Below are 24,413 nucleotides of genomic sequence, written 5' to 3' on the forward strand. Positions count from 1 at the left end.
CTTGTTTGTTTGTTATATGTGTCATAAACAAAGAGATTGCATTGCTGTGGCAGGCTACTTTGCCAATTTGTTGCAACACAGAGAAATCTTTAAAGCAGCCGAACAACAGTAACTATGTTGCTATTGTTTGAAAATGTACAACTACTTGGTATTGTGAATAGGAAATTAATGCAATAATCCTTGAACTTCAAAGAAACTTCTGACCATAGCAGTCTAATAATTTATGTAAATAATCATTAATTTTTATACAACGTTTGCTAGGATGTCCAGAACAGGACAACATAAAGCTGAGTGTTTTAAGTATGAATACTGAATCCAGTAACAAAAATTAATTCTGGTGTTTGTATCTGAATTGCAGATAGCCTCAACTCCATAAGACAATACTAAATTCCATCAGACAATTTTTTTCCAACTGGTTCCTGGCATACTTGTATACTCTACAATTTTCATTACAGAAAAACACTGACAGTTTTCACAGAGGCATCAATACCATATGTACGTACTGAATTTTATCTAAAAATTAATTTAACTTCAAACAAATTTTGAATGCAATTTTAACATTTTGAAAGGAAGAATAAAGCTAGTGTACATAATAAAACATCTTTTAAAATAATATAAGTCATTTTGGCTCACAGCAAAAGTAGTCATTGTAAACAAAGTAATAAAAACAGAACTAAGATGCACTTGATAAATGAAATGATAGAAGTCTTCAATCCTGCACTGGGATACACTAGCAGACCTCTGTCCCTGTGAGGATTCCCACAGACTGCAGTGGGACTATGCACAAATGCAAGGGTCTCTGATAGCAAGGCGCGGATGTAGGATGGGGCCTTAGTGACTTGATTCCTTTTCATCCTTTTAACATACCTAGTGAGTTTGACTATCCTCCCTGTGCACCTTTTCATGGGCTGCTGAGGTTTGTTTTTTGTTTTGTAGAGGGGGAAGATGTTTCCCACTGTTACAGAAAGTAATCTCTAGGATAACAATATTGAAAATCTCAAGCATTCAAAACTCATGAGCGAGGCACCACAAATCAAGATAGTGATTTAAAAATCAAGAGATTAGTTTAAAAAAAATAAATCTGGAGTACTCTTTATTTGCTCTTTAGTTTTGGAGACTCTAGGGTTCCGTTAGGTCATGTTTTCAAGCTTTTCTCCGAAACCACAAGAGCAAAATTCTTGGCTTTGATTTTTTTTTAAAGTGGGATTTTTACATAATCACATGAATCCAGGAGCTAGGGCTTTAATAAAACACCAAATATCATACGACTCACAATACGTCTGCAAGAGTTGGCAATGCTTGGATAACATTAATGCATACAAACTATACAAAGTACTGCTTTGAACTTTAAAAGCATACATGGCAGCAGAGCTCAAAAGTAACTCCACATACAAAGGAGTCCAAAATATTCCATACTATATTAATTAAAAAGCACCTTGTCATTTAGATGCACAAACCCTCCTCTCAGTCCATATTTTCATTTGGTGTCTGTTCTCCTTTGGAGCCAATATCACCTTTTGAAGTGGTCCAAAGGACACCCACATTTAATTATTGAAACATTTATTGCACATCTGCACTATGAGCTACTTGAAGATGTAAACAATAACTAGGAAGTTATATCACTTACTATGTCATTGTTTGGTCCAACATGCAAGGTGTGAGAGTTTTAATCCACTGGAATTATTCACTCTTAAAATCTAACAATAATACAATTCTAACCGACATAATTTAAGATCCTAAAACTGTGCACCAGTGAAATGTGTTGAGAAAAACACCAGTAAAGAGATTGATGTTACACTGAATCCACAGCCAGTTACAGAATGAGAGAAGAGGTACGCTGTAATGTGTTACTTTAAAAGATATCCATAAATTCTACATAAAATGGCTAGCTATTTACAAATGTGCAGTACCTGAAAACTCCTTGTAAAGATCTCTTGCTGTCAAAACTAAATTGGCAAGTATGTGGTTCAACCTACAATTTTTTTAAAAGGATAAAAATAAGATTACTTGAATTGAGATTACTGTGATAGAGCCCCTAATTACAGCACAGTGACCTAAAGTCTCTTTACTCATATTTGGTGCTTTGATAAGATTACAAATACAAAACATGCCTGCTTCACACTCATTTGATCGCTGGGCTCAAAACTGGATAACCTAATGAGTCGTCTGCTATACATAAAAGCAAGTATCTACATTTTAAGTGGATAAAAACGGGGGAGGCCTAGTTATTTGTCTAAGAACATACTCCTGCAATCCACATTTTTCACATTTACAGCAAAAAATACTCCCTATTTGCTAGATTTAAAATGTAATCAATGGATACGGTATCAAATACCTTTAAATGCATTCCACAATGCCTTCTACCAACAGCCCTAGATCAAATAAAATGGCCAATGCAATTTCCTTGTTTACTTCAAGAAACTGCAAAAGATATTTCAGTTACATCTGCCATTTATAAAATAAATAAAACATTCCACATATTTCTGTTTTTAATTCTTCTAGAACATTAGAGGAAATGTCAGGCAGTATAATCTCTCTGCAGATTAGAGTTGAAAAGGGTTAATTTCTGCACCGCAGTCCCCCGGCATGTCCTGTTTGCAACCGGGAGGAGGAGGGAAGGAAAATGTCGCTTTCCCCACTTTGCTGGCTAGGGTAGATTTCAGAGGGATAAGAAGATAAGATAAGGAAGAGAGTAAAAAGCCAGGAATGGGGGGGCTGAGCAACCAGGAAGGGGATCCAAAGCAGGTTTTGGAGGGGGAATTTATTTACACTGCAGTGTCTAGCAGCAAACATGGCTGCCTCTGCCCCTTTAAATCCAAGCGGACCTCCTCTAGCTCTACCACCACCAAAACATCAAATTATCCCCATGTCTCTCTTTATTGCCCCTACTTCCCACCTACACAAAATAAAGACACCCTCTCTCTCCAACAACAAGAGAATATCATTGCAATAACCAGCTTCCAGTCCTAATGCACGGAATACATACATATTCTAGAGAGAAACAATAGGTTCCCTCTCACCGTTTCCCATACCCCCACCCAAAAAAAACCCACCAGCCCCTTCCCCACTACAAATCAGCGTATGTCTCTAAAGACTCATTCATCATCCCCATTTCCCATACTCAAGAACCACCCGAAACCCCATGCAATATCCCGGCGCTTCTCACACACGTCCCAGATCCCCCAACCCATTACTCACCATGTAGAAATACCACCCCAGTCCACCTTACCTTCCAGCTCTCTGTACCACTAGTCCCCTAGACCCTGGCACCCCCATCCCATGTCCCCTAAACCCCACCCCCTCACCTCCATGCTTTCCTACCCCCACCCCTCATCCCCCCGCTCCCACCCGTCGCTGCCCCACAGCCCCCCACTCTTCTGACCCCCACCGCCTCTCACCGTCAGTCTGTTCCATTCTAACTCCCCCCGCCGTGTCCGACCGAGCCCAGCAGAGACACAAAGAGCAGGAGCCGGGCCGGGCTCGGAGCGGGGGGAGAAACAGGACCCCGCAGCAGGCCGCGCTGGATCCCCGGCCTCGATTTCCGCGCCACCGGGTCCCAGTTCCACGGGCTCCGCCCCGGGAGGCGCCCGTGCCCCGGGCGGTGGGGGAGCCGCAGCGCCGCGGGGAGACCAGAGAGAGGCGCTAGGGGGGGGCGGCGAGGGCGGCCGCTGGCGGCGGGGGAGGGGGGCGCTGGGTCTCTCTGTGTCCCGGTCTCAGGCCGGCCCCGCTCACTCTCCCGCTCCCTCCCCCTCCTCCCCACGCACACAAAGCTCGGCTCCACAGGCCGCGGCAGCCACCGCCAAAAGAGACGCGCCCCCATTGGCTGCCGGCTCTGCGCCAGGCGCGAGGCATGCTGGGGACTGTAGTCCTGAACGGAGCTGGCCTCGAGTGAGCTGCCGCTGGGGCACGTTTAATGCAAGGGGGTTGGAAGGCCAGGCATGCTGGAGGCAGGGATCTAGATACACTGCACAAAGCCTACGACCATACACGATCTCAGAAGGACCTGGATGCAATTGTAATGCACCAGGCTTTAGATACACTGCACAGGGCTGGGAAACATGCACAGAAGATGCTGGACATGTTTAACCAGCATTTGTAATACCACGATGTTTGCATACTCTAGGGATGGGTGCTATAAAAATGCCTAACTAGGCATTGCATTTAAAGCTTTCTGTGTCTTGGGAACATACAAATCTTGAGCTATATTGGATGCCTATGGTTTTCACTGAAGACCTATTAATAGGGTTCTAAATGCCATATATGTTAAATACAGGGATTTAAGTGGAATTAACAAGATCTTGGAGCATGCAAACACTGCAAGGTACTGAATACATATTTGATTAAACGATTTTAGATACAATACTCAAGGTCTGACAACACAGAAACACAGAGCTGGTGGATGTGTGGTTAATCTGTGTATCAAAGCATGATTCTACAGGAGTATTTCCATGCTACAGTAATGGGCATTATAGAAATGCCTCAGATATAAAGACAGATTTAAATTAAATGCACATGGTCTCATGACATGAAAACACTGAGATATGCTAACACATTTAATCCAATTGGAATTAAATGCTTTGCAAATTGAAGGAATTCACATTTAATTCATAGGTCTGGGAACATGAGGTGCTCTGATACTATTGTTTTCAGTGCAGTATAAAGAGCTAACTAGACGGCTGTCCAATGAGATGTGTTGGCTGCATTTTAATACAAAAAGATTTAAATACAATGTATCAGGCCTGAAAATACACAAGCTACAATGGGCAGAGGAGATGGTGGGTACTAATAGTCCAGATCTGTCTTGTATTTAATAAGCAGTGGAAATGTACGCTGGTTATATATTTAGGATAGCACCCACTGCTAGGTACTGGATAGAATGGCATTTTTTGAATGCAAAAGGTTTAAATGAAATGCATAAGGCACACACACATGCAAACACTGATAGGTACTGATGCATTTTGTTGCCAATCTTGAACATGCAACTCTATTGGAGTGGGGAGGGGGACAACTGTTAGGTGCTCAGATTGGCCAAGCTGTGCAATTCATTTGCATGTTTGTTATGCAACCAGCGTAGCATTGGCTGAGAAGTGCTGGATGCATTTAATTACTGATGTATTGCATAAGGCCTGGGAAAAAGAAAATTCTGCTGGAGAGATTACAGGGTCTCTCCCTCAGAATCTAGTTTTAGCTGCTGAGGTTTCGCATCTGGGTTAAATGAATAGAGAGCGAGAATGCTGTCATATGCAGTAGTTTCTAGTCTCATTTTGTCTGAAAATATATGTATTAAAATGTTTGCAATTAATTCCCCTCCTCCATAAATCCAAAGTGATTCCTGTTCAAAGAAAATACAAAACTGATCCACTCATAATAAATCTCTATCCTGCAACTAACAAATTTAAGTTTCACCTTACAGGCAACAAAAAAAAAAAAAAAAAAAAAGGGTGGGGGGGGGGGTGGAAAGCAAGAAAACCACCTGAGAGAATGAGAAAGATACAAGATGGAAAGGTAACGCAATGCCTGTTACCAGAAAAATCAGACAGTGAAGCAAGATGAATGAACTGGAAAAAGAGACACATGATCTAACATGAAAGAGGAAGCTGAAGCGATGTGGGTTTTACGAGTCACTGAACAAAGGCTGAGTAATGGTCTCAAAATTTACTGCATTTCCTATTGCCCAAAGGCTGCAGGCTTCAGCCCACAAAAATGAGACAGTTCTCGAGTCTAGGCTTTTGGAAAAAAAAATACACTGTAATAAGGCACGTTTACAAATGATTCTCCTCCTACCTAATACAATCAGCCATCAAAAATGGAGTTGACCTAGAAAAGACTTCCTTCCTCCCCTTCCCTTCTGTAAATTCTGCAGCACTAGGTTGATGGACTCACAGCTGAATTAGTCATTAAAAAGGATGAGAATTTACGTTTTGTTTATTTTTTTTATTTAGTATTAAGTGCTTTTTAGGCAACTAACCAGCACACTTACAGGAAATCTTGTTTTCCTCTATCTCCTAATACAGTGTTTTCTTTCCCCGTTCATCTTTTATTGTTGTTGATATGCTTGCATTAATCCAGCAAAGGCCCTTAACAGCATTTGTTGGTCAGGAAAATGCTTACAGAGCAAGGGACTGAAATCCAGACCAGGTAAGCACACTTACAGAAATGTACCTGTTTTTCTTCGTAGGCAAGGTTGTCTACTGAGTAGTTTGTGTTGTGAGGCAGTATTGTCTAGTGGTTAGAACAGGTGACTAGCAGATAGGATTCCCAGTTTCTGTAACTCTCTCTGCCAATGACTTTCTATAGGTTCTTGGGCAAGTCACTTTGCCTCTCTATAAAAGACAGATGATATAGCCCTAACTCACAGGGGAACTGTGAGACTTAATGTTGTAACATACTTGAACTCCATTGATGAAGGTGCGTAGCATCATATCTTTATTCTTCATAGAAGTACAGTGGATTGTAAGGATTATTTAATATTTGTCCAGTATTGCCTAGAGGCATCAAGCTTGATGCACCACTGTGTTAGTCACTGTACACATGTATAGCAAGTAACAGTCCCTGTCCCACATGTTCTTACAGGAAGGAGTGACACAGCCAGAGCTGTGAATCTTTCAGTGCTATGGGGACTCTGAACAACAGGCTGGAAACTCAGAACATTTGAGGACTAGTCAGTCCTTAAATGGGCATAACCAACCCAAATGTAAGAGTCTTACTTAGCATTGCTGATTCTTTTCTATTCTTGTGCTGGCTCCATATACTGGACTGAAAGGGGCTTTCCTTTCCAGTCAATCCCCTGAAGAACTACAAGGACCTAAAAATTATAGCCCACTGGCTGGGTGACCAAGCAAGCAAAGCCATATTGCTGGGTTTGTTGGGACGGAAGTGCTCCTGCAATCAAAGGCTGTATTTAGATTTTTTAAACAACCTGATCATTGTAACTAACAATATCTGCATCTTAGCATATAGAGCAGAGCACATTTCTGCTCTCAAGGCCTGATCTGAAGTCCCATTAAGTGAATGGAAAATTCACATTGATTTAAATGGGCTTTGGTTCAGTCTCTCAGATTTTTAAGATCATTTTCCACTCATTTCAGATACATGTATGTCTGAGGACAGACTTTGTCCCCAGATAGGAGTAGTGAAATCAGGAAGGTATTCATGCACATATCCACCCACAACTCCATACTGAAAACCCTGCGCAATGAAAGGCATGATGGGTGTTTTCACTTCTCTGAACCTTCAGAGCTAGTGTAGCAGATTAAAATCCACTATTCGGATGGTGTAGCGAACAAGGGACGCCTACTTGATCACTTCAGAGTGCAGGATTATTTATGTTTGGCTGCTCAATCAGTCTCAGTATCATATTGTTGTTGTACTTTGTACAATAACTATTGTACATTAATTCGGCAGAATATCTCTTCCAGCAAAAACACCTTCCTTTATGTGAGACAGGAAGAATGCTTAGTCACTTCCTTCTTTATTCCATCAAGATTTGTTCTACTACAGAAGGTTTTAATGTAAAGCTTTAGTATTAAAAGGCCTAGATCAACATAAGGCTTCAAGATTTTTTGTGGGGAGAGGAGTAAGACATGGATCGGTATTTTTTAATCTAAAATGTCTGGAGAACTGGCCTTCGCAGACATGTCTTTACCAGTTGAGAGAGAATAAACAGACATAAAGAGACCTCTAGTGGCTAAACTACGGTACTTTCTTCCTACCTCTATTTTTTAAACCGTTTAGACACTAGCAGGTAAATTTGTTTAGTGGATTAATAGCAGTTTGCATTTCAGATTATGTTCTAATATTTACTACGTCATCCTTATGCAGAACAGATTCAGAGTAACCTCCCTAGTTCTGTCATCTGCTAAGGAGGAGATTCTCTCCAAGTGCCTCCTTGATTTATAGAATTTGGGGAGCCCTTAAAATTTGTCTTGAGATTCCTTTGATTCCTGATACCACACAAACCTATTATGGGGGATACAACCTAAAAGAACATCTATTTTAATGTATATTTTTTCTTCTCACACCCTCCCTTCATATAATTTATAATGTGCTATATGTAGACATCAAGTGCAATAATGTAACATAGATCCTTCAAATATAGGCAATACATTGCTATATAAAATTAAAGAACACTGTATGATGCTTTTGGTGTTTTGTTAAACACTACAAAATAAATCGTTGGTCCCCATTACCTTTTCACCTCTGAAAATCCTGCATGTGGACCATGTCATAGAAATGAAAAACATTTTGTACTGAATATAACATATATATATATATTTTTTTATATAACATTTAGCTTAATTAAACATTTTAAATGTCAGCATTAATTTGCTTGACATGCCTTTTCTCACCTTTAAAGCAATGATTTTGAAAACTTTAAGCCAAGACTTTGTAGGATCCAGCAGGAGTCAGCATAGAACAGAAAAATCACTTCCTCCCAGGACTTTGTCTTCATACATGTCTGTAAAGCTCATCTCTCACACACTTGGCATTATGTAAAGAAGTCAACATAACAACAGGTGAAGAGATGCACACACAGGAGTTCCTCTGTTTTAATGCTTGTTCAGCAGAGAGAGAGACTTTTTCAGAGGAAGCTCCTGAATGAATGAGTTAATGTTTGTAAGGCACCTTGAAAATATAATGGTCAAAAATAATAACAGTAATAATAAATAACAAAGTTGAGCAGAAAACAAAAGTTCAACATTTTTTTCCTGTTTTTCACAGAAATGTTGTTTTGATGGAAACTTCCCAGACTCCTCTAACCATGACTATGACATGTAGCCTGTGGAGTTTTCATGAGCACATATGAATGGGAACTTGCACATACTAATATTGAGAGGTGGGAGTGTGTGCCAAGGCACATTTCTTGAGAGTTTTTGCAAATGTGTAGGATTTGGGGGTGAGGCAGTTTGTGTTTCTATATCATAAAAGTGGGGACTTTTGTGCTCATTTTGTGGCATAGGGACATGCAGAGGGTCAGGGAGTGGAACAGATGGGGGAGAGGGTAAGGGGAAATAGACTGGTATAGCAGAAGGCCCTGTAGAGCAGACAACAAGCAGAGGGGCAGCAGTGAGTAGGTGGTCCAGCAGGGTTCAAGACAGGCATAGACTCATAGATTTTGAGGACAGAAGGAACCATTGTGATCATCTAAGTCTGACCTCTGCACATTGGAGGCCACAGGATGTCATGCACCCACTTCTGTATTAGACCCCTAACCTCTGGCTGAGATACTGAAGTCCTTGAATCTTGATTTAAAGATTTCAAGTTACAGATAATCCACCATTTACTCTTGTTCAAACCACCAGGGCCCCAGGCTACAGAGGAAGGGGAAAAAAACCCCATCGTCTCAGCCAATCTGACCCAGGGGAAAATCCCTTCCCAACCCCCAAGAGGGCGATCGCTTGGACCATGAGTATGTGGGTGAGACTCACCAGCCACACCCCTGGGAATGAATTCTCTGCAGTCCAGTGGGGCTGTGGCAGCCGAGGCCTCTCCCCAGCAGTCGGGGCGGAGAGCAGGGAAGGAGCACAGTGCAATGGGCTCCAGCACCTGTCGGAGCCAGAGATTGGGGGGAAGTGGGGGAGTGGGGCTGAGGCCCCTGCAGCTTGAAGAAGTGTAACCAAAACCTAGCCTCTGTCATAGCCCTGTGAGTGATGTCACACCTGTCTCCACGGTAACAAGCAATGGCGTCATCCTGACATCACACAGCATCCCTTCCCCATGGAAAAGGCAGAGCCTGGAGCCCACCAGCAGCAGGCCCAGGGTCAATGGAGGGGGGGGGACAGTTCGGAGGAAGGGGCGGGCACATCCGGTCAGGCCCCGCCCCCACTCCGAGCTGTACGCTCCCATTGGCTGGCTCACGACCGGCCCCCTCCTACTGAGTCCTGCGCTAGCGTTGGCTACCTCCGAAGGGGCGGAGTCTGGGAGGGGAACGGAACGGAACCATCGAGCTAGGGAGTAGAGCGGCCGTCTGCTTCCGGCCGCGGGGGGCGATAGGAAGGGCCTGGGCGGACTGAGGCAGCTGGAGGGGGGGGGCGGAGCGGAGCCCCGAGAAGGAGGTGAGTGGGCCTGGTAGCCACGGGGGTCTCGGCCCACGGCTCCCCTAGCTCCCTGCGGTCACCTCCGAGCCCGTCACAGGGCTGGGCCCCCTCCCCCCATCAGGGGCACCCCGGCCCTGGGGTCCCCCAGCTCGCAGGCAGGGGCCCCTCGCTGCGCCTGGCAGGGGAGCCAGCCGGGCCAGGCCGCGGGGAGCGGGGGTTACAAAAACGGGAGGGGCCGGACTCCTGGGTTCACATCCCAGCCGAGAGGGAGGGGCCGGGCCGGGGGGAATAGAGCAAAGGGATGGGAAGCAGAAGCAGGACTCCTGGGTTCTTTCCCCTAGTTCTGTCAATGAGGCCGTTTAGACAAGTCACTTCGTGGTGTATAAGGTGGTAATCATATTTGTGCTCTGGGATCCTCCCGGGAAAGGTACAATGTAAAGCCAAAGGGTCGTGAAGTTTGCTGTACTGAATGCCTGCTCCGCTATGCCTCTGCCAGGGGAAGCTCACTCACCACTCCTGTAGTTCTGGGAAAGCAATGAGTGAGCTGTCCAGCAGTGTGCATCTTAGTGAAGTGCTGTCAGATTACTCTTCCACACTGCACCTTGTTATGGTGACAGCATGGAATGTTAATTCAGTGAAAAGTCTGATCTGCTATGTCTTGGCCAGGGCTTGCTGAAGATTACAGAGAGCACTGATATCCTTTCCCACATCTTTGAAGTAGTGGGAGGGTATGGGTATATCTACCATGAATAGAAGGCAGTTGTCATCAGTCTTAGCACTGCTCTAATGGAGTGAATCTAAAGGTAAACTAACTCTTTCCATGTAAATATTGTTGTTCATCTGCTCTTTTGTATCAGAACATACAATTGATAATTCCCGGGCAACATGGCGTTCTACAGCTGTAACATAGTCCTTGCAATAGCCAGGTCAAGGTAAGAAACGAAGGCTTATTTTTAAATTGTATTTTACTATTTAAGATTCTTGGTTTGTTCTAGTACTTTTGCATCTTTAGTTCTCTGAAGTATATTCAAATGGTAGCCACTTCTGTGTAAAACATCCCAGTAAAGCTTTGTCTGATAAGAGCTTGATAACACTGTTGCCATAGTGATGGTTAATTTCTTCAGGTGACTGATGCTTTGTTTTAGTGCTGGGGCATGGTAAGAAGTGTATACAGCAATTAATTTTTCGTTCAAAACAGGCTTGCTGTTGTAAATGAGACTACATGAGGTGAAACCAAATATTTAATCTTAGTTTGAGAGAGAGTTCAGTTTCTTTATATTCCAAGTACTGAATTGATTTTGTGGTTGGTTAAATGTCAGAATGAAATGGAGGGATTTGATTAGAAAGGCTCTGGTAGTTGCCATAGTACATACTAATATGAGAAGTCTTATTCCTGTTATACAAGATAAGATTAAAAATCATAATGTAAAACCTCCTTCCCTGGTGTTTAACATGCTGTGCCTCTTTGCAGGGCTTTGGAGCTGTGCTCCGGCTCCAGGGCAAGCTCCAGGCAAACCCCTGCAGCTCCACTGCTCCGCGCTCCAGCTCCGGGCTCCGCTCCAAAGCCCTGCCTCTTTGTGATACCAGGGGCATCCCACTGGGGCTATAGATAACATAAGAAAATATGAGGAATGTTCCAGGAAGTAGCCTGGCTGTGGTGGTGTGATGGGGATAAGGGTTTTGTTTTGTTTTTTTTCCCTTGGGCTGTGATTGGGTAAAATTCTTCTGTCATAACCATTAATCCAATGGTGCTTATAAGAAATGGGCTGAAATACTAAGTTGCTCCTTTGAGAGGACAGCTCACCAGCTAGAATAATGCAAAAACTTTGTGTTTCATCCCCAGCTAAAATCTGCTCCCACAAACTGGGCAAGTCTTTAAGAAGATTCTGGGTGACGAATTTGAAGCTAAGAACATAAATTCAAATGAAATGGTTAACTTTGGTAATTAACTACAGCAGAGAATTACATGCTTAAAGTAACTAGCTTCTCTTCAGTTTCAGAGGCCCTCATCTTCTTGTGCACTCCAGCTGTTCTCCATATTCCTCATCAGTTGCATTTGTCCAACTAGTGGATTCTCATTTAAACCGAATCTATATGAAAGACTCTGAAAACCAGCAGTTACTGTACTGCACACAGCTGGCCTCTGGACTACGAACTAAAGCAGTGCGAACGCTGCACACCTCTGCTTACTGGCATCAAGAGCTCCAAGATAAATCTCAGCTGCACCAAAGGACAATAAACCAGGACACTGAGCATGCTAAAACTCTGCCAGACCAAAGCACAGAGACTGGTGTGGGGAAAAAGTCTTTACGCCAAAGAATTGTGGATGAACTGAAACATTATTACAATGGATTCCACTTGCTTTGGATTGACACAAAGGTCGCTGCTAGGATGGTATGGAGGCTGCTACATGGTCAGGTTCTCACTAGACGAGAGAGGCGAAGGGTGAGTATGAACTACCTGGCACAAACATGTTGGTGCTGATTTGCTAAGCTGTGTCGAAAATCTTAAGGTAACCAAAGAAACCAGTCAGTTCAGTTTCCAAACTTTCTTTGAATAGAGGTCAAATATGGACGTCTGTTTAAACCTTTCATGTGAATTTAATGCCTGTAAAAGGGTAATAGCTCAACAGCCTAGGAGACTGAAATCCTCTGTGCATTTTTCATAACTAGTGCAGCACAAGCAGTGGCAACACTGGTCCCCTGAGTTCTGCCAAGGACCCTCATCCCTATCCTGGAGAAGACTTCTCTGAAAGGAGAGGAACATTCAATCTCTGTGGCCCATCAGTTTCTGCAAGACTTTGAACAACTACTCTGGCCACTTTTAAAGTACCACAGCAATCATCCCCCTTGTCCAAAGTACACAGATGCAGTCTTAAAAGCACTATAAATTCCTTTGATACAGAGGCCATGTGATAAGTCCTAAGTTTAGATACCATGCTGATAAGCACCTGGGTTAGCTAAATGAATGGTAATTCTTGCACTAAGATCGCCTGTAGAAAGCCTTCATTAATTGGGCCCAAAATAGGTATTCTTTGGTGCCTGTAAAATGAAAAATAACTCCTGCGATGCCTTTCTACAGCTACTGAGGACATGTGCTGATCTCTTCCGGCTGGTTCCCTTCTTGGTGTTCATCATTGTGCCCTTCATGGAGTTCCTGTTACCTGTATTTCTGAAACTCTTTCCTGAAATGTTGCCCTCAACTTTTGAGACGGAATCAAAAAAGGTTTGTGTACCGGGCTGTTGAGAAAGCAGACTGCTTCAATAATTCAGACTCCATTAACTAGGATTGTAGATGGCAACTCTAGAAGTATATTGGGATATCAACTAACCTGAGCCATACTGCTAGAATCTGACTAAACAGCATGCCACGATTAATTTGTTCTTCAGTACTCATCATGGAGTAGTGAGGCTAAGCAAGTGTAGGAAGATTGGTCTAGTCAGTAGATAGAGCACTCAAGAGACGTGGGTTCAGTTCCTTGCTCAGACTTCTTCCATGACCTTGGCCAAGTCACTTAATCTAACCTGTGTCTCTGTTTGTTTTTCTTTTCTTTAAGGGGATAATACTGTGAGGATAAAATCCATGAATGATTGTGAGGCACTCAGATATTAGAGTGATTAGGGTCAGAGAAGTGGATAAATAGAAGGGGTCTGCAGCAAGGTTACTTGATAACTGATTGAAGACAGGAAGGAGTGTAGTACAAGAGAACTGAAGGGTTTAACAAGTATTGTGCCCAGAGTGGGCTGTCTTTCTCTCTTTCCTGTCTCCTTTCCCAATTTCTCTTTCTTCCATCCTTAATAGTTTGGAGGTATTTATTTTTTTCCCCCTTCCAGTTCAGAGTAATCTTTCAGACTAAGTATCAGAGGGGTAGCCATGTTAGTCTGGATCTGTAAAAAGCGACAGAGTCCTGTGGCACCTTATAGACTAACAGGTGTATTGGAGCATAAGCTTTCGTGGGTTGCATCCAACGAAGTGGGTATTCACCCACGAAAGCTTATGCTCCAATACATCTGGTAGTCTATAAGGTATCACAGGACTCTGTCACTTCTTTCAGACTAAATGATTGGCCCTGAAATAGAACCCTTAACTATGTTTGGTTAGATAGCCACAGAAAATGAAGGGTCTGCATAGGATCATTTTAATCAGGTGCCCCTTATCACTCAAAGGCAGAGCCAGTAAATCAAACATGCTGAGAGTGTGAAGGCAGGAGTTAAATACTGTTAAGTTTTCACTTAACCAAAATGTTGATGGATCCTTAAGAAAGGAAGAGATTAACTTGGGCCAAAATGCTAGTGTCATGTGTGTGAACAGTTTCCATTGACTTTCGTGGGGATTTCCCATATTTCCAAGGGCAGAATTTGACCTTTACTCTTCAACCAAAACCACCTGAAACCATAAAGGCTAGTTCTGCGTAGCATATTAGCCCTATCAACTTCTCAGCTCTCATCACTATCATACAACTGGGGTATTCTCTGCCCACTACTAGCTCACTTCCTTTGCAGCTGATAATATCTGAAATCTGGGTCACTTATTTCTTGCCATAGTGTCTGATACTAACTAATCAAAATGTCTTTGTTACCACATGGGCAACTGTTGATTAGTACCCACAAATGTAAATCAGTTCAGCCTTGCCTCTCTCTGCACCTGGGTCAAACACTCTTACTCAAAGTGGATTCACACATGCAGAGCTACAGCAGAGTCTGACGATTGCTCTCTTATTGATCAGTCAGTACGTGGCATGCAGAGTGACCTTGTTCACTCTTTATACTTAGTGGCTCCAACCAGAACAAGGTAGACTTTAAAAGAGGGATGCAAACATATATATCACCTTTTGGGGTTTGTTTTTTTCTCTTCACTGATCCATGTTTGGTTTCTCTGGATTAAAATCATTATCCTAGCAATTAGTGAGGCAGAGTGACTGGCAGAATGGGGTTCACGTTACCAGGTTTTGCTGAAATTTCAGCATTACTGGTTTATGTGCAAATTGTCCCCTGTCCATGTGGTCCAGTGCGGTGTGCTTCCTACAATTATGATCAAGCCAATATTAGAGATACTTTAATGGCCTAGTAAATACACTCTTCTAACCTCAAACCATGTGGATTTAAAGCACTGTTTGGATGCAAAAGAAAGTTACAATAACAATGACACAATCTTTGTTATAACTGTGCTTATTAATATTAACCATAGGATTCTTGGCGGTTTATTATCAGGTCATCCTAGCTCAAAATCTAGGCTTACTCTTGTTTTCACACACAGTATAACAGAACTTCTTTTTCTGTGAAGACTATTCAGTAAAAAAACACTTGTATTTACAGCATCCGTCTAGTAAGCGGGATTGAAACTGATGCATGTACTTTAGTTATCCAAGCCAAACTTCCGAGTAGTTAGCAGCAATGATGAAAAGTAAGTTAGGTTTTGTGAGGTGCAGGGGTAATTAACCCAAGGCCTGAGGTAACAAAAGGAAGGAAATTTATCCCAACCTTCTCTTTCCTGGAGTTCAATCTGAGCCTCTAACTACTTTTTGTTTCCTAAATTAAGGAAGAAAAACAGAAAAAGAAACTAAGCGCCACGTTAGAGCTTGCAAAATTCCTGCAGGAGACTATTGCTGAGATGGCCAAAAGGAACAAAGCAAATACGGGAGAGGCCACCAAGCAGTTCTCTTCCTATGTGCAACAGGTACAGCAAACAGTAAAATAAGATGGAGGGGCTAGAAAAGGTATCTGCAGTCCTGTGTAGCAGGGCGGCACAGTGGGTAGATACAACTTTGAAGGGTCTTGTGCTGGGAGATAAGGAAGTATGGGATTTGTCTGACACACAAATCTGCAAAGCAATCTTGCAAACTAGATTAACAGATGATGTTCTCACCCACCTTCCTGTGTGTGTGAAATGTTTTGTAACCTGTACAGAAACAATCATGATATTGCTGTTAAACCATTCTGTGAACTGTAACTGCACTGGCAAACTTATCTGACAAACCCAGGATTAGAGAAGCTGCAATTCCTTGATTGCAAGTTTCAGTGGGTGGTGATGGTCTGTTTGTTTTAAAACAAATGGTAAATGGAGAAAGAAAGTTGTTCCTGTCCATCTATCTGTAAGAAAGCTGCAGCTGTTGTGCTCACTGTTGAAACTTGAAAGCTGGCAGAGCCTTGCTACCACGCATGTAAAAATGCTGAGGGATATTGGTAAACTGATTGCCCTTTCGTGGGTACTGCCTTGGGGAACCTGTGTCCAGATAAGTTACTGTCTTATGTTAATTCTCATTTTAACCAGCAGACAAACTCTTTACATAGTGAAGTTCTTCAAGTGGCCATTCTCAGAGCGCATTAGAAATAGTATTCTATTTTCAGACCCTAGGTTTGAACAATAGTAGTTTAGTGGCCACCAGCAAAAAGCGCTAAAGTGAAATGATTTGTGGGGAGTGTTAAAGTGAGGACTGGATTCAGGATGCCTAGTTTCTGTTTCCGGCACTGCCAGTGGCTTTTGAGGTATATTCCTATCTGATGCCTTGGCTTTGTTCCGCAGGTTCGTCATGCTGGCCACCAGCCCAGCACCCAAGAGATCGTGCGCTTCTCCAAGCTCTTTGAGGATGAGCTGACCCTTGAACACTTAGAACGGCCACAGCTGGTAGCCCTCTGCAAACTGCTCGAACTACAGCCCATTGGCACCAATAACCTACTCCGCTTCCAGCTTTTGATGCAGCTCAGGTCTATAAAAGCAGATGATGAAGTAAGAGACTAAAACAAATAGCACAGATGCGGTGTGATCTAATAGTTAGTACAGGAGACCTGGGTTCTAGTTCTGATTCTGCAAGTCACTTCCTTTCTCTGAGCTGCAGTTTGCCTATCTGATATTCTAGGTATGCTGCTGCCCACATTAACAGGGAGAGGGGTGATCTTACTATTTGTAAGAGGAGGATTATCCCATGAGAGACTCTAAGGAAGTAGAGTGTTGGCAGTTCAGCCCTCCAGTACCTTCTATCAGCTCTACCAAGGAGCATCTCAGAGGAAACTCTCTTGCTATTAAGAAGGAGGCCTCCTAGGATCTCAGTAGCCTGTAGCAATGAATGATTGCGGAGCCCCATCTCTTATACTACTTCAATTTTATCATACTTAGTTCTATAGAAACTTTGGGCCATTTCTATTATGTAACTAGCAATCTGAATTTAGAGTGCACTGATGCCAAACTCATTCCTGTTGCTGTCCAATCTTGGGAGCATGATAAATGAGGAAATCTGGCACTACCATGAGACTCAAATGAAGTATCTGGAGGCTTTTTGTTAATTAGTTGTGTCACAGCATAATTTCTAAGTGGTCCCTGGCTACCTTTGACTTAAGCATATGGAACGATAGGTCCATTTTTACAAATAAAGGCCCAATCCTGAAAATCCTTATGCATGTGAGCTACTTTACCCTGTGAGTGGTTGCATTACAGTTCAGTAGGGCCACACACAAGAGTGCAGTTACTCATGTGTAAGTAAGTGTTTGGAGGATCAGGCCCAAGGTTATCCCATGCCTTTAGCTGTTCGGCATGCAGCTAGGCCGTCACAGACGGGATGTCTGCTGAATCCCAGTTTTGGTATCAGTAGGTTTTCCTTTGTTTATTCTCTACTCCCCTCCAATGCAAACAGGCATCTCTTCAGTACCAGACTTCATGAATAAACTAGGGTTTGGGCTTCTGGAGGCCTGCATGTGAATGTTCCTTTTCCTTTCAGATGATTGCTAAGGAAGGTGTTAATGTGCTAAGTGTATCCGAACTGCAGAGTGCATGCAGGGCCAGAGGAATGCGATCACTGGGTCTCACAGAGGAACAGCTGAAAGAACAACTCAGTCAGGCAAGTAGGGCCTTGCCTGCTACTAAAGTATTGGAACATTGCAGCCAGAGTTTATATTTTACTTAAAGGGACCATGTCAGATGTTCAGTCTTCAAATAAACTGGTTTTGACAGATGGTTGGCCTTGCCCTGAAGATTCATGCCACTGTTTTGTTGTTGATCCTCATTTGCATAACTGAACTGTAAAACACAAAACATACCACTTATGCTAAGGCCCAGTTGAAAAAGATGGTGGCTGATGAGCGCCAAGTGCAAATACCTGTCAGGAACAGGACACAGGAACCGAGGGGATTACTCAAACAACTAGAGCAGCAAAGGCCTTTCCTATTTAAAATAGGGCAGTGCTGGAATGGGGCAGATAATGAGACATTGTAACTTGTCTGTATAGGGATTCACAGATTCCAAGGTGAGCAGGGACCATTTGTGATCTGACTTCCTACAAAACACAGGCCAGAGACTGTCCTCACAATAATTCCTAGAGCAGATCTCTTTGAAAAATATCTGATCTTGATTTTTAAATTGCCAGTATTGGTGGCAGCTATTTACATGTGGCACTCCCCTCCTCCCATCCCTGGGACTCCGTATTGGAGCCTTATTCTGCCTGGGGTCAGGGCCACGTTTGCTGCAGGTGCTGTATTTTGGATAAAACGTGAAGTAGAAGCTTGAACACTTAATTTACTTATGGCAGTCTTTCAAAAGTAGGGATGTTAACACCAGTCTTGCAGTCAACTTCTATGTAAGTAACTAGTTTAGCTTTCTAGACTTTTTCTCCAGCTTCAGCTGGATGCAGGAATCTTCACTGCCCTTTGAAACTGTTTATTCCTACTGAGAGCTAGTAAATAGCTGTTGCCTTTCACCTCTAGAGGTAGGCAACTTGAACCTCTATTAGCTTAATCTGTCATATGCTCTGGAGTCCTTCAGAATGAAGGGTGCTCTACAGTGCTAGAGAATTCACCTCAGTGAATTGGTGTTTAAACAGTTGATTTCTGAACCAATTCTAAATAACCCTCTTTCCCTCCTCTCCCCCCCATGTTCTACAGTGGCTAGATCTACATCTAAAGGAGAATGTTCCTCCTTCTCTGCTGCTGCTTTCTCGCGCCTTGTACTTGATAGACGTGAAGCCGAAACCTATTCAGGTGTCACAGAGTGAGGTGAGTGGGCTGAATAGCAGTTAGCCTGAGGACATGGTCCCATTTAACAAAACAAGATCATAAAGATCACAAATGAAGGATTCAGTTACTCACCAAGCCTCAGTCACACACAGCGCATGTCCTGCCATACTAAACAGCAGGCTCACCATGATGACTAGTTGGTGCCAGCTTGGTGTCCTCAAGCCAAATGGAACGTTTCCCAGCTGCCTTTTGTAGAGACAATGTATCTGAATTTTTACGGCTGTCTTGGCTTCCAGCATGCTGACTAGTTCACTAACAGATGAACAAACTCTGATTGTGGTAAAACATCTAATGTTTTTAGGGTTCCCATCCCAAATGAAAGACTTGGGGGAGCAGCTTAGCTATTAGAAAAAATAGTAATTGCACTGTCCCTTTAGAAAATGCACGTATGAATAGCGCTTACAAGCCCCAGTTATGGACCCAGACCCCATTCTGCTAGGTGCTCTATAAGCCCAAAACAAAAAAGAGTCCTGCCGCAAAGAGATTACAAGGTAAGTATAAGAGGAGACAACAGATGAATGCAGATAAGCTAATGGGCGGGGCACAGGGAAACAATGAGACAATATTGGTCAGCCTGATTGGTCTCAGCACAGCAGCAGTCTAGCTGTTTTTAGTAGTCCAGGACTTCCTCTAATGGCATGTTACATTCATAGACTTGGTTTTGGGTTTAATATAACTTCCAAGCTGCCAAACTTTAGTTTTGATCTTTGAGGTGAAAATACCTGCCTGGTGTATTTGAAGTCTCTAAATAACTGACTAGGGGCCTGATTTGCAAAGGTGCTGAGCACTCATTGCTTCAGTTGACTACTCCTCAACTCCACCTGAACTTAGCAACACTGAAAATCTATCCAGGGACTCAGTCTTCCTATATCTCTACAGTTCCTGGCACGCTTTAGGCTCTCTTGCAATATAAATAATTGTGTGAAGCATATACCCATTATACAAATTGGACAGATTTCTACCCAGACAGATGTGTCAAATGCATAGGTGAGGTCCTTTTTTGCTTGCATTTTTCTTATTCATGTTCTAATTGTTCTTGAAAAGCAGACTTGGATTGAGATTGTACCTGAACAATGCAAGACACATGGTGCTAAATAACTAAACTTTTGTCCAGATACTGGCCTGGAGTCTGCGTAAAATATGAACAGCAATTTTGAGCGTTTTTTGTTTTTTTTTCCTTAGGTTCGGGTTAGTGACGCTGCTGCAGAAACACCAGTTCTTGAACCTAAAGAAGCCTTAGTGGATTCTGCACCCATTGTGCAAGGAAGAAAGGTTAGAAAATTACTCTTTACAAATGAGTATCAAATTTATATGAAATGCTGCAGGTTTGGGAAGTACGAGTGTGAACATACCTTAGCAAAGTATGGAAGCAGGTGGCCTTTTAGTCCGGCATCCTTAGCTAGTATCTCTGAATAGTGCACTGGAATAGAAACTCTTGGGATAGGCAAGTTTTTCTGTCTGTCACACTGTTGCAACAGCAGTGCTTCCTTTGCCAAGGAGGGAGAGGATGTTGAAAAGGCAGAGGAAGCTGCAGTGGCATCACTTCTTGCACAAGTGCTGGAAACACTGCTGACTGTTCAAAACAAAATCACCCCCACCAACTTCCAGCAGGAGAGCACTTCTGAGATCCTTAGTTATTCAAACTCCTTTTCTGTAAACTAGACAGTCACATGCTGCTACTTCTGCTCGCATGTCACCTGTGAGAGGATGGTTAAATTCTGAATCACGTTATAAGCTCTGCCCCAGGAGACACTTTTTCCTGAGGTTGTTAGCCACAAGAATTGGAGGAGATGGGGGCAGATTAGCATGTGAAACTCTGCATGCAGCCAGGCAAGCCTGTTCAGGAAGGTCTGATCACCAAAGTTGCGATGAGTGACTTATTTGACCCCCTGGTATCACACTAACAGTAATAACTGAAGTTCAGAAAGGGAAAGCTTAAGTTTAAAAAATTAGAAAGATTTCCTAATAGATATTGGCTGTGGAATAATCTCCCAAGTGAAGAAATGGAATCTCCAGCATCTAACATTAAAATTAAAGTGCATCGCAGGGAACTACTGTGTTCTGGCAGGGAAGTGGTCTGTCTGGGGCCCAAGTAGACCTCTTCCATGTTCTGATATAATTCTGTGATTGTTAAAACATCTTTTATATTTTTCTCTTGAAGGGAGAAGAATTTATATCACAGGCATCCGAGAAGTTACCAGTCCCTGGAGTATGTGTCAAGCCTCCTCCAGGAGAGGTGAGCTCTGAGGCAGACCTAGGCCAGGTTTTTTGGGTTTAACTAAGGAAGTTCTAGATTGAGCCTTTTAAAAGACCTGAAGAACTGCAGAGAGCTTGCCCATTCCTTCTAGAATGGGAAATCCATGCACCCTTAACTTCTATCTAGCTGTCTGAATATGGGATTAGGAACCTAACATTAGGCACCTACATTTGTTAATTTTGGTCTGAGTTTTTTCAATAAAAGGAAGAATAATGTTCTTTAGCCTAACTAGAGAAATCTGAAACAAGACCAGCAAACACATAGTATTTTAATAGGTAAACACAAGCTGTCTGCCAAAACCACTCTTTTCCCACATCAATAATTACTAATGGATTTGGGTTCCTTTAATGGAAGATGCATCTCAACACCCTAAACTGCTTTGAAAATCTTAGTCTTTATTGAATGTTAATGAACACATTTGGACTGCAATTGGGTTTTTTTTAAGCCTATAATTTTCTCTTACCCCAGACCAAAATGGAGGCATCTCAGAGCAGCAAGGCCAGTGCCAATGGAGTCTAGCCCTGCACCAGCAAGGACCATGGATCAAGGGCACTGACAGAGGAAGACTCCATTCCTCATCTAATCCAATGACTGGGTAAGCAGTGTGTTGGCAGGCTCCCTCCCACACCAAGGCTTTCAGCTGTGCCCAGGGGGCCTCATCAATCAATTCCAGATTGTTTTATTAGCAGCGAGGCCATATAAAGGACACGTCCCATTTAAAATACCCTCTATAAATTGTTATATTGTAAATATGTAAATACGTCTATTAAAATACTCTAAGCTGTAACTTATCCCATGGCTGTATGTCCTACAGTTAGGATTTGTGCTCTTTAGTAAGGCAGCATTTTATTTTTATGAAGGGCTGGAGAGCAGACGTGAACTGGGTTTGGTGCTTCAGTAAAAATATCCCTCATCCACACTGTGGAACCCTGTGCAGGAGCTTTGCCATGCAGACAGGGCTTGGCTTGACTGCTGAAGCAATTTGTATAGACCACAAGCCCTTGATTATCATGGTAATCTCCATTTGTTAGCTAATATCTTGTGATCAGACTGGCTCATCTAGCCGTTACAATTAAACTAACATCAGTTGCTGTCAGGTTTTCACTGAGGAGAATAAACAGTGCGCTGGAAGAGAAAAGAGGAAAGGCCTGCAGTATCTTCAGTGGGGAGATTGAGAGAATAACAGTTGAGAGAGGTTTTGCTGCTCTGTTTTCCTTGTTTAAAGAGGGCATACTCCATTGCATGCTGTGCCTACTTTCTGCCCACAGTTGGCAGCAGCATGGAGTCTGCCAGGGTCCCAAACACCATTCTAGCACAAACATGCCTTTTACCTGGCAACATCTTGCTAGGGAATGTGCAGAATGGCAATGACCTGAGTTTTCAAATTAAACTGTTCTGTTGTTTTAAAATGAAGTCTGAGATCAGACTTGTCTTTTAAAATCTAATCATCTGATTCTTAAAACTACCCAATGACGAGTACTGGTGGAATACTTTTTTAAAACAATTCTTTGTATATTTCAGTGGTAACTATCTTTCTGGTAGATTGTATCGGAAGAGATTGAAAAGTGTGGGGTTTTTTTATGATTTAATTTTGGCCTCCTGTACCTGTAAATGGTTAAAATTTGCTCATTTTATGGATATATTGAACCTGGATATTTCTGATTACTGTAAAATTAAAAGCGGACGTGGATGCTGAGTAGAATGTGAGTCAGCCTGAGTCATTAGAACCATCACCTGGCTAAAGCAACAATCAGCTCAGTTAGGCATTATCAGCATGTTAGAATTAATTACGCCAAGGTCTTTTTTGTAAAGCAGAACCAACTCTGGTGGGGGCCATATTACAATTGTACTGTATTCTTGGTTAGTAAACCCCATGTACCTGGGTGATACAAATCTCTGCTTTGCTAATGCAAGTGTTCTATGAAGATGAACAGCTGTGGTGTCTTGCTAGTGGTAACAGAAAACCAGTGTAATTCTAATAAATACCCTGCTGCTCCAGCATCAACCTCTCCTTTGGTTATTTTAGTAAGAATATCTGGCTGATGGTCATCATTGCACTTTGTTAAACAAGGGCAGAGGAACCTTTAGCCGCTTGCTTGTGTCTTTGATAACGAGAACTGGCAAGGATCATTTGAACTAGAGACCCCACACTACATCTGCAAAAAAACTCCCTTCACAAAAATTAAACTATTGGCTGTTTCTCCTTTCTTCCCCTCATCACTCCCAAGGCATAGGTGGGCTCAAGTCACTAAAATAGTTGTGGTGTTGGTCATCCTGAAGTCAGTGTACATAGCAGTGAAAGAGGGCTGGTGACTTCTGTAGTGGGGGCAGAATGTGATATTGGATCTAATGTTCTCTTTCCAACTTTCTCAAATTCAGACTTGTGGTACAACAGGAAGAAGCTCTGTTCCAAACACACCAGCTGGCTGACAAAACCATGGTTACAATTGGGGGAGTGGGGAAAATCAATGAATTAATAAGGTAAACAACTCTGTGCCACTCAACGGCTGGTTCCCTAATAAATGGGGAAATAAATAAAAGTGCTGTCGTGGGGACAGGCATTGGAATGATGGCATCTGATGGATCCTGTAAGGACTGGTCTGCCAGGACATGGGGGAGACCCTGCTCTAATCAGTTAATGCTGAGTCTCTTGTGCACAGCAATGCACTCTAGGCACTGAACTTAGCATATAATGGTTGTTTTGGTGGAACACAATTTTCTTGGAGAAGCTACTTTTCACAGATCGGAGAATATGGGAATAATCGACTTGCATGATTGCTCCCTGTTGTTGGAGGATGTAACCCTGGAGGGTGGGGAGAGGAGATTGGCTGAACACAAGCGAACCTTTGGTAATGTCACCTAAGTTACAGATCTTAGATGTGCTCACAAATGGCATTACACAGTAGCAGCAGCCCAATAGTAAATAGATGAGTAATGTAGCTAATGCTAATATAATTTCAGTGAGCTGAGCTCCATCTGCTGGTAGTCAATACACACAGCAATTATATTACTATTGATAATTTTTTCCAGCTCTGCTATGCTGCCTGAAACCCCTCTTGCCCACGATCAATAGCTTACATCACTATTATCAAGGAACATGTGCCTTCCAGCGTGATG

General features: G+C 42.7%; 2 protein-coding genes and 1 long non-coding RNA gene across 15 annotated transcripts in view; 1 reads left to right on the forward strand and 2 right to left on the reverse strand.

The window, feature by feature from the left end:
* The window catches only part of NSD3 (nuclear receptor binding SET domain protein 3), a 73,481-nt gene extending 63,859 nt beyond the window's left edge, over window positions 1-9,622 (reverse strand). For 6 of the 11 annotated variants that reach the window (XR_005594882.1, XM_039526862.1, XM_039526861.1 and 3 more), the window contains exons 1-2: window positions 9,429-9,622; window positions 8,349-8,594 (exon numbers count right to left, since the gene is read on the reverse strand). The gene's annotated coding sequence lies outside the window, so the exon portion shown is untranslated. Of the gene's footprint in view, window positions 1-1,910; window positions 1,973-3,398; window positions 3,744-8,348; window positions 8,595-9,428 lie in introns of those variants that run through there. The other 5 variants (XR_005594881.1, XM_039526863.1, XM_039526856.1 and 2 more) reach the window with 4 other exon arrangements.
* Window positions 9,623-9,740: 118 nt separating this feature from the next.
* On the forward strand, window positions 9,741-23,863 carry LETM2 (leucine zipper and EF-hand containing transmembrane protein 2). 2 transcript variants are annotated; one of them, XR_005594883.1, is made up of 12 exons: window positions 9,741-10,055; window positions 10,895-10,969; window positions 12,032-12,482; window positions 13,119-13,262; window positions 15,576-15,713; window positions 16,560-16,763; window positions 17,749-17,868; window positions 18,908-19,018; window positions 20,222-20,311; window positions 21,201-21,275; window positions 21,765-21,891; window positions 23,676-23,863. XR_005594883.1 is itself a non-coding variant. In XM_039526867.1 (11 exons), the coding sequence occupies exons 2-11, from the start codon at window positions 10,923-10,925 to the stop codon at window positions 21,813-21,815; spliced, it is 1,431 nt and encodes a 476-aa protein (XP_039382801.1). In that variant the 5' UTR covers window positions 10,370-10,424; window positions 10,895-10,922; the 3' UTR covers window positions 21,816-23,297. The 2 variants fall into 2 exon arrangements, 1 of the variants encoding a protein (XP_039382801.1); XM_039526867.1 differs by lacking the exons at window positions 9,741-10,055; window positions 23,676-23,863 and adding an exon at window positions 10,370-10,424 and having other exon boundaries at window positions 21,765-23,297.
* The window catches only part of LOC120399012, a 32,839-nt gene continuing 25,162 nt past the window's right edge, over window positions 16,737-24,413 (reverse strand). For both annotated transcript variants that reach the window (XR_005594885.1, XR_005594884.1), the window contains exon 4: window positions 16,737-18,047. This is a non-coding gene — a long non-coding RNA (uncharacterized LOC120399012). The remainder of the gene's footprint in view (window positions 18,048-24,413) is intronic.

The sequence above is a fragment of the Mauremys reevesii genome, linkage group 2 (genome assembly GCF_016161935.1).
Source record: "Mauremys reevesii isolate NIE-2019 linkage group 2, ASM1616193v1, whole genome shotgun sequence".
Taxonomy (NCBI): Eukaryota; Metazoa; Chordata; order Testudines; family Geoemydidae; genus Mauremys; species Mauremys reevesii.